Below are 19,239 nucleotides of genomic sequence, written 5' to 3'. Positions count from 1 at the left end.
ATATCACTAGTCACCGATAGTGCTGTTATTTCACTCATAGTTTTACATATCACTAGTCACCGATAGTGCTGTTATTTCACTCATAGTTTTACATATCACTAGTCACTGATAGTGCTGTTATTTCACTCATATTTTCACATAACACTAGTCACCGATAGTGCTGTTATTTCACTCATAGTTTTACATATCACTAGTCACCAATAGTGCTGTTATTTCACTCATAGTTTTACATATCACTAGTCACCGATAGCGCTGTTATTTCACTCATATTTTCACATACCACTAGTCACCGATAGTGCTGTTATTTCACTCATAGTTTTACATATCACTAGTCACCAATAGTGCTGTTATTTCACTCATATTTTCACATATCACTAGTCACCAATAGCGCTGTTATTTCACTCATAGTTTTACATATCACTAGTCACTGATAATGCTGTTATTTCACTCATAGTTTTACATATCACTAGTCACCGATAGCGCTGATATTTCACTCATAGTTTTACATATCACTAGTCACCGATAGTGCTGTTATTTCAATCATAGTTTTACATACCACTAGTCACTAATAGCACTGTTATTTCACTCATATTTTTACATACCACTAGTCACCGATAGCGCTGTTATTTCACTCATATTTTTACATATCACTAGTCACTAAAAGCACTGTTATTTCACTCATAGTTTTACATATCACTAGTCACCAATAGCGCTGTTATTTCACCCATATTTTTACATATCACTAGTCACCGATAGCGCTGTTATTTCACTCATAGTTTTACATATCACTAGTCACTGATAGTGCTGTTATTTCACTCATATTTTCACATACCACTAGTCACCGATAGTGCTGTTATTTCACTCATATTTTTACATATCACTAGTCACCGATAGTGCTGTTATTTCACTCATAGTTTTACATATCACTAGTCACAGATAGTGCTGTTATTTCACTCATAGTTTTACATATCACTAGTCACCGATAGCGCTGTTATTTCACTCATATTTTCACATACCACTAGTCACCGATAGTGCTGTTATTTCACTCATAGTTTTACATACCACTAGTCACTAATAGCACTGTTATTTCACTCATATTTTTACATACCACTAGTCACCGATAGCGCTGTTATTTCACTCATATTTTTACATATCACTAGTCACTAAAAGCACTGTTATTTCACTCATAGTTTTACATATCACTAGTCACCGATAGCGCTGTTATTTCACCCATATTTTTACATATCACTAGTCACCGATAGCGCTGTTATTTCACTCATAGTTTTACATATCGCTAGTCACCGATAGCGCTGTTATTTCACTCATAGTTTTACATATCACTAGTCACTGATAGCGCTGTTATTTCACTCATATTTTTACATATCACTAGTCACCGATAGTGCTGTTATTTCACTCATAGTTTTACATATCACTAGTCACTGATAATGCTGTTATTTCACTCATAGTTTTACATATCACTAGTCACCGATAGCGCTGATATTTCACTCATAGTTTTACATATCACTAGTCACCGATAGTGCTGTTATTTCAATCATAGTTTTACATACCACTAGTCACTAATAGCACTGTTATTTCACTCATATTTTTACATACCACTAGTCACCGATAGCGCTGTTATTTCACTCATATTTTTACATATCACTAGTCACTAAAAGCACTGTTATTTCACTCATAGTTTTACATATCACTAGTCACTGATAGTGCTGTTATTTCACTCATATTTTCACATAACACTAGTCACCGATAGTGCTGTTATTTCACTCATAGTTTTACATATCACTAGTCACCAATAGTGCTGTTATTTCACTCATAGTTTTACATATCACTAGTCACCGATAGCGCTGTTATTTCACTCATATTTTCACATACCACTAGTCACCGATAGTGCTGTTATTTCACTCATAGTTTTACATACCACTAGTCACTAATAGCACTGTTATTTCACTCATATTTTTACATACCACTAGTCACCGATAGCGCTGTTATTTCACTCATATTTTTACATATCACTAGTCACTAAAAGCACTGTTATTTCACTCATAGTTTTACATATCACTAGTCACCGATAGCGCTGTTATTTCACCCATATTTTTACATATCACTAGTCACCGATAGCGCTGTTATTTCACTCATAGTTTTACATATCGCTAGTCACCGATAGCGCTGTTATTTCACTCATAGTTTTACATATCACTAGTCACTGATAGTGCTGTTATTTCACTCATAGTTTTACATATCACTAGTCACCGATAGCGCTGATATTTCACTCATAGTTTTACATATCACTAGTCACCGATAGCGCTGTTATTTCACTCATAGTTTTACATATCACTAGTCACTGATAGTGCTGATATTTCACTCATATTTTCACATACCACTAGTCACTAAAAGCACTGTTATTTCACTCATAGTTTTACATATCACTAGTCACTGATAGTGCTGATATTTCACTCATATTTTTACATATTGCTAGTCACTGATAGCACTGTTATTTCACTCATATTTTCACAAATTTACTAGTCACCGATGGCATTCTCCATTGGGTTTCTTCTCATTCCAACCAGTGCACCACAACTGGACAAAGGCCGTGGTATGTGCTTTCCTGTCTGTGGGAAAGTGCATATAAAAGATCCCTTGCTGCTAATGGAAAATTTTTGCAGGTTTCCTCTGAAGACTATGAGTCACAATTACTAAATGTCTGACATCGGCTAGCCGATGATTAATTAATCAATGTACTCTAGTGGTGTCATTAAACAAAACAAACTGTGATGGCATTCTTATTTCACTCACAGTGTCACGTAGTTACTGATGGAAAGAAATAAGGCAAGAGATAAATAGTAACAGCTAATATTGGCTGCAACAACAAAAAAACCTCATCGACAGTATCAGGTGTGTAACCGTGCTACTGGCAGACATCCCATAGTACAACATTCCATCCCACATACCTCTCTCTCTGTTTTATACAGACATAACTACACTCAAAGGCAATTTAATTTGGTCCAATATACCATGTGTTCCCTTAATTCTTTCCATCAATGTATTAAACAATTAAAAAACAATTTGTTTTTTCTGCTATACCTGCCAAAATTAATTCAGTAAAATTCTCATTATCCAACACTGTTAGAAAACAATTCAGTGCTACATATCTGAGATATATGTTACAACAGGTGGCCACAAATATATCTTTATCTGCTTTTTTTTTTTCATTAAAAAAATTCCCAAAAAGCATTGAAAGAAAGTTCATATATTTCCCATATCTTGTCATCTTTGCCACTCAATTAGAAATCCTCACACTTTCATCACTTACGAATTCATGGATCCAAATATTTGCTAATTTATCTAATAAGAAATTTTCTTACAGTAATCTTCAAGAACATCTTGTGTGTGAGTGTTCATTTGTTGGCAATAAATTTCTTGATTTCCAATTGCGTAACACACTTGGCTAGTATTATCACCTTACGTGAACTACAGACGCCAAACATAATCTACTTGGAATAGAAGCAATTACCGCAGCTGAATCCCTCAGTTGCAGTTTCTTTAAGTCAGTCCTTGACGGGGGAGGGGGGGGGGGGGAACAAACATTGCAGGGAGTGTTTAATTGCTCCCCTAGCTTACATTATGGGCAGCCATTTAAAGTATTACCATATTGATCTATATATAAATTCACATGCTAAAGGTCCTAGAATGATTCTTGCTGAACTAGTCTCAGAGGAGTAATGGGAAGCGGAGAGATAGCTCCCCTTAAACACATGCATTTCACTGTTGGCTTTTGTTTAGTAATGGATTATGAAAAAGGAAGAAAATGGTTTATTTAACGATGCATTCAACACATTTTTATTGACGGTTATATGGTGTCGGACATACGGATAAGGACCACACAGATATTGAGAGAGGAAACCTGCTGTCGCCACTTCATGGGCTTCTCTTTCGATTAGCAGCAAGGGATCTTTTATATGCACCATCCCACAGACAGGATAGCACATACAACAGACATATGGATAAGGACCACACAGATATTGAGAGAGGAAACCTGCTGTTGCCACTTCATGGGCTTCTCTTTTCGATTAGCAGCAAGGGATCTTTTATATGCACCATCCCACAGACAGGATAGCACATACAACAGCCTTTGATGTAGTGCACTGGCTGGAGTGAGAAATGGCCCAATGGGCCTACTGACGTGGATCGATCCCAAACCGACCGCGCATCAAGCGAGCGCTTTACCACTGGGCTACGTTTTGCCCCTAATGGATTATGAATACCAGTAGATAATACCTACTGGACATTTTAAAGTAATATTTATGTTACAATAAGTTGTTTGATATATAATGTATCTAATGAGTGATAATGAGTTATTACCATAGAGCAGCCAATCACAAGTCTGTAAATAAATGACCTTAATATGTAGGATACAATCATGCTATATTACAGTTCTATATTAAACATGTTTGCCCAATGTGTGTGTAAGAAATTAAAATTACATTCACTTGGGATAGGAAACTCGATGTCAATGTCTGCAATTTTCACTGTCAAAATGTTTAACAATTCTGTTTTGAGACATATATGTCTGCTGGTTTTTGGTTATCGCAGTGGTTTTGTAACTCTGAATGTAGAAACTGCCGTGAAACTCACAATATGTCATCCACCAATGCTTTACCATGTTTTCTATATAAGGCTACATATGAGAGTTTATGCTATCATTTGTCAAATCACCAAATGCGAATTATAACAGAATTTGGTGTACATATTTCATTATTAATTTGCCAAAAAGCTCACTGATAAAAAATCACATGGCATTTTGTAGATCAATGGCTTATCTGTCTATTTGGTGAATTAAAGCATGAATTTAGCTACTGTCTGACCAAATTTGCAAAAATGCAAATAATGATTTGAGTTCAGCTTAAACCCTGTACGTATCCATCATGCAGTTATATGTATATATATATGTATATATATATCAATACATGTATAATTACAAGCCTCCACAAATTGGAGCAATGAGAATTTTGTTTGTGCATCAGTTATACAATTTTGTTTAGCATAAACAATTTACCTTACAAAATCTACAGAACGATCAGTCCTGGCAATAGTTTTTTGTTTCTTTTTCAATATTAAAAAAGGTTATGTAAACGAAAACAGATTACATAAATATTTTTAGCACCACCTCTTTCCAGGTTATGCAAATTTTGAATTTTTTGAGGCCTACATGTATGTATGATGACTACCTGTATCTAATTGGTAGCCCAAATACATTTTACAGAAAACTCAAAAATACATACCTGGGAAACCAGAATCAGTATGATTGCTTGGAGTACATCACAATATTAGTTTTGACTTTACTAAGACCACATGCACAGATTTCTTTCTTACCTGGAAAATAAAGTCTTTAGTAATAACTTCGGGATTTGGAAGCACTGAGCGGTCGGATATCACAGACATTCGTATTTGATCTCCGTATGTGAGGAAGGACACCACGAGGGTGACGCGGTCCATGGGGGGCAGCCAGTACATGATGCACTTGATCTCGTGTGAGGCCAGCCTCAGTGTGTTCTCTGGACCAGCCAGATTGGAGATGAGGCAGGTTGTCTTGCCGTAGATGTGGCTCCACAGCCTGCTGTACGCGCGCTTCGTCAGGATCGCGCTCGTCAGCCACATGGCGCCCTTCACTGCCGCCGCCTCGGGCGACTGTTTGAACTCGTCCATCTTGGTCTTGACGCCCCAGAGCCGTGGGATAGCACCTTCCACATTGGTGAGGAGTGGCAACACGGCCAGGGTGTATTTGTTGGCCATGTCAGTGACGTTGGCCGCGCCGCTGTGGAAGTCGATGGGGATTACACACTTGAGGTTAAACGGGTTCGTGATCCCGCTCAGCTGCATGTACGTGCGGATGTTGCCCGCGGTAACGGCCATGAACAGCTCGTTCAGAGTGCATCTCGCCACCTGTTGGGGGTTAAGCAATATTTATTTTAGTGATGTGAAACAAGCATTCTTACAGTACTGCTGATGCAATACATGTCCCCTACCGGGCCCTACAAATTTTTGTATCTTTTTTTTTTTAGTAACAGTACAATATAAATCTGTAAAGAAAAATTCACCTCAATATATTGAAACATTGAACAAAAAATCTTAATATTTATTTTAGGTATGTAAAACAAGAAAGCTAAAGCAGTACACGTTCTCTACTGAGCCCAAATACATTTTTATATCTCCTAAATTCAAGGGTCATAACTGTGTGAAAAGTGGGTGAAACACCATGAAAGTCAAACTTGATCTGTAACAGTACGGTGCATTATAAAACAATAAACAAAATTTCAGCTTAATGTCTTGTAACATTCAAAACAAAAGTCCGGAAAACAAATTATTTTTTCCTAAGTAAAACGGCCATAACTCTGTCAAAAATGGGTAATTTCGATCAGAGTGAATCTTCATCTGTAACAGTATATGATAAAACTATACACAAAATTTTAGCCCAACTCTCAAAGTATTGTGAAAAAACATCCACAAAACTATGTGGTACAGATGGACAGACAAAAGTTTGTTTTGTTTAAAGTTTGTGTTGTTTAAAGTTTGTGTTGTTTAACGACACTACTAGAGCACATTAATTTATTAAGCTATTGAATGTCAAACATTTGGTAATTCTGACATATAGTCTTAGAGAGGAAACCTGTTACATTTTCCATTAGTGGCAAGGGATCTTATATGCACCATCCCACAGACAGGATAGCACATACCATGGCTTTTAATATACCAGTCGTGGTGCTCTGGCTGGAAAAAAAAAAGCCAAGTGAGCCCCCTGACACGGATTGATTCTAGACCGACCGCACATCAAGCGAGCACTTTATCACTAGTCTACGCCCCACCCTGACAGACAGACAGACATACAGACAGAAGGATGGAGATGAAACCTATAATTCCCTCTGATTGGACCGGGAGGGGACTAATACAGCAGTATTGTGATTGGTCAACATTGATCCATATTAAACTTGAGTTGAGGGATTGAATCCCATCGTTGGACCCATTCTCCGACTGGTTTTCTTTTCTGTCCCAACATTGACCCATATTAAACTTGAGTTGAGGAATTGAATCCCATCGTTGGACCCATTCTCCGACTGGTTTTCTTTCCTGTCCCAACATTGACCCATATTAAACTTGAGTTGAGGAATTGAATCCCATCGTTGGACCCATTCTCCGACTGGTTTTCTTTCCTGTCCCAACATTGACCCATATTAAACTTGAGTTGAGGGATTGAATCCCATCGTTGGACCCATTCTCTGACTGGTTTTCTTTCCTGTCCCAACATTGACCCATATTAAACTTGAGTTGAGGAATTGAGTCCCATCGTTGGACCCATTCTCCGACTGGTTTTCTTTCCTGTCCCAACATTGACCCATATTAAACTTGAGTTGAGGGATTGAATCCCATCGTTGGACCCATTCTCTGACTGGTTTTCTTTCCTGTCCCAACATTGACCCATATTAAACTTGAGTTGAGGAATTGAGTCCCATCGTTGGACCCATTCTCCGACTGGTTTTCTTTCCTGTCCCAACATTGACCCATATTAAACTTGAGTTGAGGAATTGAATCCCATCGTTGGACCCATTCTCCGACTGGTTTTCTTTTCTGTCCCAACATTGACCCATATTAAACTTGAGTTGAGGAATTGAGTCCCATCGTTGGACCCATTCTCCGACTGGTTTTCTTTCCTGTCCCAACATTGACCCATATTAAACTTGAGTTGAGGAATTGAGTCCCATCGTTGGACCCATTCTCCGACTGGTTTTCTTTCCTGTCCCAACATTGACCCATATTAAACTTGAGTTGAGGGATTGAATCCCATCGTTGGACCCATTCTCTGACTGGTTTTCTTTCCTGTCCCAACATTGACCCATATTAAACTTGAGTTGAGGAATTGAGTCCCATCGTTGGACCCATTCTCCGACTGGTTTTCTTTCCTGTCCCAACATTGACCCATATTAAACTTGAGTTGAGGGATTGAATCCCATCGCTGGACCCATTCTCCGACTGGTTTTCTTTCCTGTCCCAACATTGACCCATATTAAACTTGAGTTGAGGAATTGAGTCCCATCGTTGGACCCATTCTCCGACTGGTTTTCTTTCCTGTCCCAACCATTACCCAAGGGGTTGGACATAGCCCAGTGGCAAAGTGCTCGCTCGATGCGCGGTCGGTCTCGGATCGATCCCTGTTGGTGGACCCATTGAGCTATTTCTCATTCCAGCCACTGCACCACAACTGGTATATCAAAGGCAGTGGTATGTACTATCTTGTCCGTGGGATGGTGCATATCAAAAGATCCCTTGCTGCTAATCGAAAATAGTAGTCCATGAAGTGGAGACAGCGGGTTTTCTCTCTGAATATCTGTGTGATCCTTAACGATATGTCTGATGCCATATAACCGTAAATAAAATGTGTTGAGTGCATCGTTAAATAAAACATTTCTTTCTTTCTTTCCATTGCCCAATGACGGGATATCAAATGTATATATGTGCTGTCCTGTCTGTGGTATTGTTAAAAGTGCATGTGAGACATCCCTTCATGTTAATAGAAGAATGTAGCGGGTTTCCTCTGAAGACTATGTGTCACAATTTCAAAATGTTTGACATCCAACATCTATGATTAATTAATCTATGTGCTCTAGTGGTGTTGATAAACACAACAAACTCTATATGTAGGCCTCTCCCTACATTTTACATATCTACATTTACATATATACAAACATATAGTCAAACATCTTCATCTGCATGTTGAAGGGTTACAATCAAATCCTCAATGTAATGGAGTTTTAAGATAAACTGCACTTTTTTTAAACCTGAGTGTTCTGTCGTTTGAAAGCTAGACAGACATGTAGACAGTTTTAATTAATTTCTGCCATCAGAAATACATGTAAGTCTATAACGAAAACATGGGGGTTTGCCTGCCACTGGGTACATCCAATAGGCAAAGATTTGCACTCTAATACAACAATAATCCTGATTGATGTTACATACCTTTACATTGATCATTCTCGAGTTCGCCAATTACTATTATTTTACATACTAACCACTAATACACACACTATAGTTCTTCCTGTAGTGTGTATATTAGTAATTAATATGTGAAATAGTTGTTGTCAGTAAACAGAAAAATGATCAGTGTAAAGGGTATTTAATGTCAATCATAGGATTATTGTTGTATTAGAACAGAAATGTTTCAAGTTTGTCTACTTATATCTGATGGAAGAAAGCAGTTATCACTGTCCATATGTCTGTCTAGTTCTAGAACAGTAGACTACTTGGCTGAAGTTTTTTTGGTAAAAATTATGCTATTCCTCAACCATAAAATATACTGGGCTAACACGATAACAGATGTAGATAACAACATTTGACTGTATTTAATAAATCAAGATGACAAAAACCATAATAATAAAATATAATTCTCTTTGCTTCCCTTCTTTTTTTAATAAAATATAATTTTCACTATGGTAAACAAGGAGGACAAACAGAAAGAGATAAAAGTACAGAAAGAGATAAAAGTACAGAAAGAGATAAAAGTACAGAGAAGAGAAAAAAAAGCAGAAAGAAGATGAAAAAAAGCAAACAGTTAATTACTATTGTGTTGGCTAAATCTTGATTTTTGTAAAGATATTTTAAAAGTATAATATTATGATATATTTTGAACAGGTAGTTATCCCCTGTCATATGTACACCCATATCATATGTCAAAATACTGGTACAAATTATTTAATACAAATAATTGTATATTGCATATTGCCTATGATAAACTTCGGTTTAAATGTGAAAAGGATAATAATGTGGCAACTCATATCAAACAATAATTGTGCTCCCTGGGATTTTCAGCTTTGTGGTTAGAGCAGGATTCACTAGCCAGTGCTAACTTCTATTTACCCATGTTATGGCAGAGAATTATAGATAGTGCAAGCAACATCTTACAGGCATATTACAAGAATCGACTAAATGTTCTTATCTTTATAAATATTTATTAAAGGATATGACTTTATAGAACTATCTTATGAAATTATTCCAGTTTCAAAGTGTATTATGTTGGCAATTTTTTAACGATTTAAGAGTTTTATATATTAAAAATTATTATGAACCTTGTCGGTGCCCAAGAAAGTGTTCGACCCATCGGGTAGTTCGACATAACCATTCGGTCAACAATGTTAAAGTGTAACTTGGGACTTCGTATTTGGTTTGAGCGTTGCAGAGTATTCGATCCTTCTGAGTTTGACTCAACGAGATTCTACTGTATGTTCAAATTAATACAGTTGCTAAGTACAAATAATATTAAAGATTTGTGTAATTTAGGTAAATATTTATTGAAAGTATTCCAAAGACGTGAAAGTCGAATTGCACATGTTCTATTATATCTTCCTTTGATTGTAATAATTCTATTTGTAATAACGCTATTTTTATTTTACATCTTTCATTCATTTTCTAGCATGTTATTTGTATTTATAACTGATGACCAGTTATTGCTCAAAGTTTCTATAAAGAATTGAAATCCAATTATAGATGAAAGTAACATGATGAATGGTTAATTAACTGTGTGTTATTTCTTTTAATTTAATCAGAGGGTTGAAAAAAAACCAATCAGGCAGTAAATGTGTGATTGGTGCAGTGGCTCACTGAAACGTTCACCACGTTTTGTTTTTGTTCATACCCAGACGAAGCTAAGCGAAAAACACACAATCTGTATATTAAACGTAAAACATATTTATTAATAACAACACAAACAAGTACAGTGAAACCTGTCTGAACCGGATCACGCCAGGGACCTAATATTGATTAATAACAACACAAACAAGTACAGTGAAACCTGTCTGAACCGGATCACGCCAGGGACCTAATATTGATTAATAACAACACAAACAAGTACAGTGAAACCTGTCTGAACTGGATCACGCCAGGGACCTAATATTGATTAATAACAACACAAACAAGTACAGTGAAACCTGTCTGAACCGGATCACGCCAGGGACCTAATATTGATTAATAACAACACAAACAAGTACAATGAAACCTGTCTGAACCGGATCATGCCAGGGACCTAATATTTATTAATAACAACACAAACAAGTACAGTGAAACCTGTCTGAACCGGATCACGCCAGGGACCTAATATTGATTAATAACAACACAAACAAGTACAGTGAAACAAGTCTGAACCGGATCACCTAATATTTATGTTATTTAGACTGAATCCGGTGTTTAGAGGATCCCGTTCAGAATTTGGAAAATTTGGGATCATGAAACTTTGACAGGATTCCGGTTTGTCCAGGGTATGGTTTAGACAGGTTTAAAAAAAAACACAACCCCACTCCATAATAGAAAGCACAATATTAATATAATATTTAATTGGGTATTCAGGGCTGCAGAAAGTACTGGCCCGTTCACCAAATGCGACTAAACATTCTGATGGACGAGTTAAACAATACAACTACCAGTCGGACGGGCGATCCGTCTTTTACCGACTGTAAGAGTTAAACAATACAACTACCAGTCCGACGGGCGATCCGTCTTTTACTGACTGTAAGAGTTAAACAATACAACTACCAGTCCGACGGGTGATCCGTCTTTTACTGACTGTAAGAGTTAAACAATACAACTACCAGTCCGACGGGCGATCCGTCTTTTTCTCACTGATTAACACACTACAGAGCCAGTCAAAGGTCAATACTTCCTAGAAATAGTTTGTTTACATTGAAAGTATGTTGCTGGTGTGTTTTAAATAGATTGAAAATTTTATATCAGAATATTTTTAAAATGTATTGATTTGTCAATCAAGGTATAGGGCTTGATTTTGTTAGCCACATGATATTGATCAGTTACCAAGGGTACTTAATAATATATTATTTGAAGTGGAGGTAATGCATATTATAATATTGTTAAACACTTGCCATTAATAAGAAAGTTGTGAAGAGATTTAGAAATATAAGTATGTTTACCTGTTTGATCCTTGTGGCTGCCCGGATGCTGAAGGGAGCTGACCACGCGATCGCCATCTCGCCCGACGGGTGAACGTGGTTCCCGTGGAGGAGGTTGAAGTCATTCTTCAGACACAGATATTTATAACAGAACAGCAAAGGGCCAAAGAAAAATGCACGGAAAGTACCCAGAAACGCCGGGCCAATTCCTCGATGAAAAGGTCGTAAAACCACATCCTGCGAATCCACAAGAGCCTGTTGAAGAATCTGTATCATGGAGATTCCGTCAGTCATGCATGGGTGCATTCGGAACAGTAGAACTGTGTCTCTCTGCGGGCCAAAGTTCTGGTAGATCTGGATGTCCCACAGTGGGTACTCCATGGGCAGAGGGTGGGACGCCATGTCGGCAATGTACTCCTGCAGATCTTCCAGCGACCGCAGTCGCAGTGTTATGTCGAAGATGTGATTACTGATGATGAAGCGTCGGTCATTCACCCATGCGTAGCCGCAGCAGAAGGGCACGATCCTCTGCGTGAAGCGTGGATAGAGTCGGTTTCCCCGCCGGTCCTCGGCCGAGATGAGCCGAGCATTGATGAGATCGCGAATCCTGTCTATGTCCATCCCGTGCTGCAGGATCACCAGACTCTGGACGACGGGACAGCTGCTGGGTGACTTCTGTAACCAGATCTGTTCCGTCTGTGAGACGTGCTCCGTGCAGCAGAAGGAGCAGCAGTGACCACAGTAGCGGCAGCAGCAGCAGACGTCACACAGCCGCTTGACGAGCAGACACAGGGGAACCAGGACGATGACCAGCACGAGAACCGGACCAAACATCAGCAGTGAACCGAGCAGCAGCAGCAGGGCCCCGGCACAGCTCAGGCAGATGCTGCGAGTCGTCACGTGCACGATGCGGTGGTACGGTGCACTCGGGATGCCCAGCTGAACCTGGATCCCCTCTGTGGAATGTACGGGTTTGTAGCCCTGGTCCTCCACGATCTCTGTGAGGTCAACATGGACATCGTCCAGTCTGGTGGCCGTCGTGGCGACAGACTCCAGCGAGACTCCGCTGGAGGAGGATGTGGCCTGTTTCTTGAGAGTCTTCTTCGGCTCATGTTGTTTGTGGTGGTTCAGGACAGGCACGCTGGTCTGGACCTTTGGGGCAACCACACTGTCCAGGCCAATGATCACCGTCTTGTTGCCTCCATCCTTTGAAAACCTCTTCTGGATGCTGCTGGGTTGTTCTGTGATCACACTAAATGATGACGAGTCTTTGTTCGTGAAGGTGATTTTCTTCTTTGGCACAGAACCTTCTGAAAGTACTTCATCAGTTTTACCACTGGATGATTTAGTTCTTGAGTTAGACTGAGAATGATCACTTGAAGACTTTTGTGCATCAGCTGACTTCTTGTTACCAGACAGAGTAGAATCAACACTGGCACTCCTTTTAGGTTTTATCACAGACTGTTTGGTCTTTTCATTCGAGACACTTTCTATATCATCTCTACTACTGCTCTTTGACTTGTGACCTGATTTTTTATGAAGCTCACTTGGGGGGAGAGGTTCAGATGATTGTCGCTTAACCTCGTTTGTTTTATCCTGTGATTTAGACTTGAAATGAACCTTAGATTTAGGACTAGCAGGAAAATGTTCAGCAATAAAATCACTTTGTGACTTTGGCAGATTTTCAGGTCGTTTTGCCTTTGCTGGCACTCCATATTCCTCACTTCTGATAATAGTCTTAGATTTCTGATTTGCTGCCGATTTGGACTTTTGTCCAGATTTGTGTGAACCTGGATGCGTGTCATATTTTACCTTCTCACTAGACGCACCGTGACTTTTAGACTTTGTGCTGGACGCAACGCTCTGCTCCTTCAGACTGTTTGCAAGTTGAGCAATGGAGGCTGGATTGGCTTGACCTGTTTTACTGTCTCCTTGACCCGATGATGAAGACACATTAAGAGAAGCCCGGGCTGGAAGACTGTTTGACGTTTTGTGTTCCGGCACAGACGGCTTGCTGGAGCTCGGTCTGTTACTGGCAGCCTGAGCGATGGCCAGGAAGCTGAGTCCCTGATCCTGACCTTGAGGGAAGGTCGCCGTCTGCTTCGAGGGCACAGAAACATCATAGATCTTTGACCTCTGCTGTGACCTCTGTGAGGGGTTCACCTTGGCGGCTTGAGCCGGGTCTGACCGAGATGGCGTAGTCGAGCTGGCATGATGGCTTCCTCGGCCACCACTTCTTTCCATTTGACAGCTGCTTCCATTACATCGTCAGCATCAGCACTGCAAAGAAATGAGGTCAGAGTAAATAAAATAAGAAACACAGAAATGAGGTCAAAGGTCATAATGAACATAATGAAGAGGTTACAGTAAGATCATTATAAAATCACAGTTAAAATAAAATCATAAAACCCATTATTAAGAAAAATGGGTATATTGCCATAAAAGTTATACTTGTTCTGTAACAGTACATGAAAAAGCTATACACAAAATTCCAGCTCAATATTCCGAGGCACTGCAAAAAAAAGTCCAGAAAACAAATGTTCGTATCTCCTAAGTTCAAGAGCTAATATTCTGCCAAAACTATATAAATTGCCATGAAAGTCAAATTTGATCTGTAACAGTACTTAATGAAACACTAACAAAATATCAGTTCAATATCTTGAAGCATTGTGGGAAAAAAGGTCTGGAAAGCTATATGTGGGACAGACAGATAGACAGACAGACACAGACAGACAGACAGACAGACAGACAGACAGACAGACACACACAGACAGACACACAGACAGACAGACACAGACAGACAGACAGAGACAGACAGACGGACAAACAGAGACAGACAGACGGACAAACAGACAGACAGACAGACACAGACAGACAGACAGACAGACAGAGACAGACAGACAGACAAACAGACAGACAAAAGAATAGAGATGAAACCTATAATCCCCTTTGGTTGGACTAATAAACTAATAAATAGATGAGGTCAGAGATCATAATAATCACTGCAAAGAAACACGGTCCTGTAAGATCATTACAATCGCCGCTATAAGAAGATAATAAAAATCAGTGTTAAGAAATAAGGTTAGAATAAGGTCACATTAAGTTGTAACTATAATAAGGTGACAGTATTGGTGGTTTTCTCCCAACGACAGCTGTGTTGAGTGGCGGCTGGCTGTGTTAACCACAAACAAAGTGGGATGTGTATATTGGAGCTATAACAAACAATAAATTAACTCACAACATTGTTTTCTTTAATGACACCATTTGTGCACATTGATTTATTCATCATCAGCTATTGGAAGGAAGGATGGAAGGACATGTTTCATTTAATGACGCATTCAACACATTTTATTTATGATTATATGGTGTCGGACATATGATTATGGTCCACACAGATATTGAGAGCGGAAACCCTCTGTCGCCACTTCATGGGCTACTCTTTTCGATTAGCAGCAAGGGATCTTTTATATGCACCATCCCACAGACAGGATAACACATACCATGGCCTCTGACATATTAGTTGTGGTGTACTGGCTGAAGTGAGAAATAGCCCAATGGGCCCACTGACGGGGATTGATCCAAGACCGGCCGTGCATCAAGCAAACGCTTTACCACTGGGCTACGTCTGCCCCATCACTATTGGATGAGCTATTGGATCAGCCAGACATTGGTAACTTTCACACAGTCTTACAGGGCAACCTGCTACATTTTCCCATATTAGTTGCAAGCGATCTTTTATATGTACATTCCCACAGACAGGATAGTACACACCACATCCTTTGGTATACCATTCATGATAGCAACTGATAGCAAGTGACTTTGAACTATTGATGGTCAACAATGCAGGCATGGGCTTTAGCATTGGATTTTTTAATTGTTACTTTTTGGTGAAGTTTTTGTTTACTTACTACCGCTGGTTTCCTATTAACATAAACAAGCATAGAAACCAGCTACCACCACACCATGGCCTACTTTGTTCAAGGGATCTTTTATATGCACCAGTCTACTGACAGGATAGTACATACCATGGCCTTTGTTTCACCAGTTGTGGAGCATGGGCTGGAATGAGAAATAGCCCAATCAACCCAGTGAAAGGGGATGATCAGGCGAGAGCTTTACCACTGGGCTACATCTGGCCCCAATGTAGATTAGAGACTGTAGCCAAAAGATATTGCAGGATAGCAGTATAAAATAGTAAAGTAAACCAAAAGATATTGCAGGATAGCAGTATAAAATAGTAAAGTAAATAATTACTGAGGATGATTAATTCTCAATGAATAGAGTTTTAAAGCAAACAGACACGGTAATGAAATATGGTACAGTGTGATAATCAATTCATGTACGTTTCTCAAACTGCAACAAAGCCACAGTCATGAACATATTTTAATATTTTACTGTGTTTCTCAAACTGCAACAAAGCCACAGTCATGAACATATTTTAATATTTTACTGTGTTAAAAGTTGAAAGTTTGTTTTTGTTTAACAACACCACTAGAGCACATTGATTAATTAATCATCAGCTATCAGACATCAAACATTGGTAATTTGGACATATAGTCTTAGACATTTGTCCATTAGCAGTAAAGGATCTTTTATATGCGCCATGCCACAGACAGGACAGCACATACCAAGTCATTTGACCAGTTGTGATGCACTAGTTGGAATGAGAAAAATGACAATCAGTTTGAATGGATCCACTGAGGTGGTTTGATCCTGCGACACAAGCTGAGTGCTCAACTGACTGGGCTACATCCCACCCTCTTGGCTGTGTAGGTAAAAGATAACAGTATTGAAATACGACCTATCCAATGTTCACTTAAGATTTTACTTTTCATGGGTGTAGAGTAGGGGTGGATTTGCCGGGTTCGCAGACACCCCCCACTTCCCGCTGAGGCTAAGACACGTTTTTTTACAGTGCAATATTAGGCTATTCAGATACATATGTAGATGTCCAGGGGAAGATGTAATGTAGATAAAAGGGACCGGTAGGTTCATATTTGATTACCCACATAATACAGATACATATGTAGATGTCCAGGGGAAGATGTAATGTAGATAAAAGGGACCGGTAGGTTCATATTTGATTACCCACATAATACAGATACATATGTAGATGTCCAGGGGAAGATGTAATGTAGATAAAAGGGACCGGTAGGTTCATATTTGATTACCCACATAATACAGATAATATGTAGATGTCCAGGGGAAGATGTAATGTAGATAAAAGGGACCGGTAGGTTCATATTTGATTACCCACATAATACAGATACATATGTAGATGTCCAGGGGAAGATGTAATGTAGATAAAAGGGACCGGTAGGTTCATATTTGATTACCCACATAATACAGATACATATGTAGATGTCCAGGGGAAGATGTAATGTAGATAAAAGGGACCGGTAGGTTCATATTTGATTACCCACATAATACAGATAATATGTAGATGTCCAGGGGAAGATGTAATGTAGATAAAAGGGACCGGTAGGTTCATATTTGATTACCCACATAATACAGATACATATGTAGATGTCCAGGGGAAGATGTAATGTAGATAAAAGGGACCGGTAGGTTCATATTTGATTACCCACATAATACAGATACATATGTAGATGTCCAGGGGAAGATGTAATGTAGATAAAAGGGACCGGTAGGTTCATATTTGATTACCCACATAATACAGATACATATGTAGATGTCCAGGGGAAGATGTAATGTAGATAAAAGGGTCCGGTAGGTTCGTTCATATTTGCTTACCCACATAATCCAGTCCATATTACACCCCTGTTGTTAAGTGTTGAAAACAAGCATTCCATGAAACAAATTTAAAATAGTTTTTGCATCAATAATCCTTATGACTTATGCATTTTTATTCTAAAAACATGCTCACACATAAATTTGAAGCCATTTGATAAGCAGTTGACATGCTCATACATAAATTTCAAACAATTTGATGAGCAGTTGGCTGTTCTAAAGACATACTCACACATAAATTTCAAACAATGTGATGAACAGTTGGCTATTCTAAAGACATGCTCACACATAAATTTCAAACAATGTATGAGCAGTTGGCTATTCTAAAGACATGCTCACACATAAATTTCAAACAATGTATGAGCAGTTGGCTATTCTAAAGACATGCTCACACATAAATTTCAAACAATGTATGAGCAGTTGGCTATTCTAAAGACATGCTCACACATAAATTTCAAACAATGTATGAGCAGTTGGCTATTCTAAAGACATGCTTGTACATAAATATCAAACAATGTATGAGCAGTTGGCTATTCTAAAGACATGCTCACACATAAATTTCAAACAATGTATGAGCAGTTGGCTATTCTAAAGACATGCTTGTACATAAATATCAAACAATGTATGAGCAGTTGGCTATTCTAAAGACATGCTCACACATAAATATCAAACAATGTATGAGCAGTTGGCTATTCTAAAGACATGCTTGTACATAAATATCAAACAATGTATGAGCAGTTGGCTATTCTAAAGACATGCTTGTACATAAATTTCAAACAATGTGATGAGCAGTTGGCTATTCTAAAGACATGCTTGTACATAAATATCAAACAATGTGATGAGCAGTTGGCTATTCTAAAGACATGCTTGTACATAAATATCAAACAATGTGATGAGCAGTTGGTTATTTTATTTGTACTCAATGTGCCTGCTTCCTTCTGTGTGATGCAAAACAGATGACATGGATTAAAAAAGATGGCTATGTAATGAATTAGATTATGAGACTGCGATCGATGAGGCCGTTTAGCCGAGCACTGACTGCAGTGAGAGTTATCAGACATGTTCTGTGATCAATACAGATGACACTATTTCTCAAAACGATATCACAAACACTCCGACCTGATGAATAAAGAAAATTATAATCACTGGATGATGGAGACACCATTTCTCAAAACAATATCACAAAAACTCAGACACTAACAAATAAAAATAAAAATTCACTGGAAGGAGAATGCACAACACTATTTCTCAAAATGCTATAAAAACTCTACTAAAAAACCCCAAAACAAATACATTGTCTATTTTCTTAATCCATGGTATAGTCATTGGTGGGAAGAATATATTGAGAGATTTAAAAAGGAATTGAGGTCAGAGGTAAAATGCTCGCCTGATGCATGGTCAGTCTGGGATCAATCCCTGTCAGTGAGCCCATTGGGCTATTTCTCGTTCCAGCCAGTGCACCAAGACTAGTATATCAAAAGCTGTGGTATGTGCTATCCTGTCTGTGGGATGGTGCATATAAAAGATC

The 19,239-nt window shown here is 38.7% G+C and overlaps 1 protein-coding gene across 1 annotated transcript in view; it reads right to left on the bottom strand.

Annotated features, from left to right (window-relative positions):
• Positions 1-19,239, bottom strand: part of LOC121372465 — a 95,948-nt gene that overhangs the window by 31,412 nt on the left and 45,297 nt on the right. Inside the window, exons 2-3 of the mRNA XM_041498781.1 lie at positions 11,982-14,240; positions 5,389-5,958 (exon numbers count right to left, since the gene is read on the bottom strand). Coding sequence (XP_041354715.1) covers positions 5,389-5,958; positions 11,982-14,204 — 2,793 coding nt within the window. The 5' untranslated portion in view covers positions 14,205-14,240. The remainder of the gene's footprint in view (positions 1-5,388; positions 5,959-11,981; positions 14,241-19,239) is intronic.

Source organism: Gigantopelta aegis, chromosome 4, assembly GCF_016097555.1.
Source record: "Gigantopelta aegis isolate Gae_Host chromosome 4, Gae_host_genome, whole genome shotgun sequence".
Taxonomy (NCBI): domain Eukaryota; kingdom Metazoa; phylum Mollusca; class Gastropoda; order Neomphalida; family Peltospiridae; genus Gigantopelta; species Gigantopelta aegis.
Note: the sequence above shows the minus strand (reverse complement) of the source record. Positions and strands in the feature narration are given on the sequence as shown.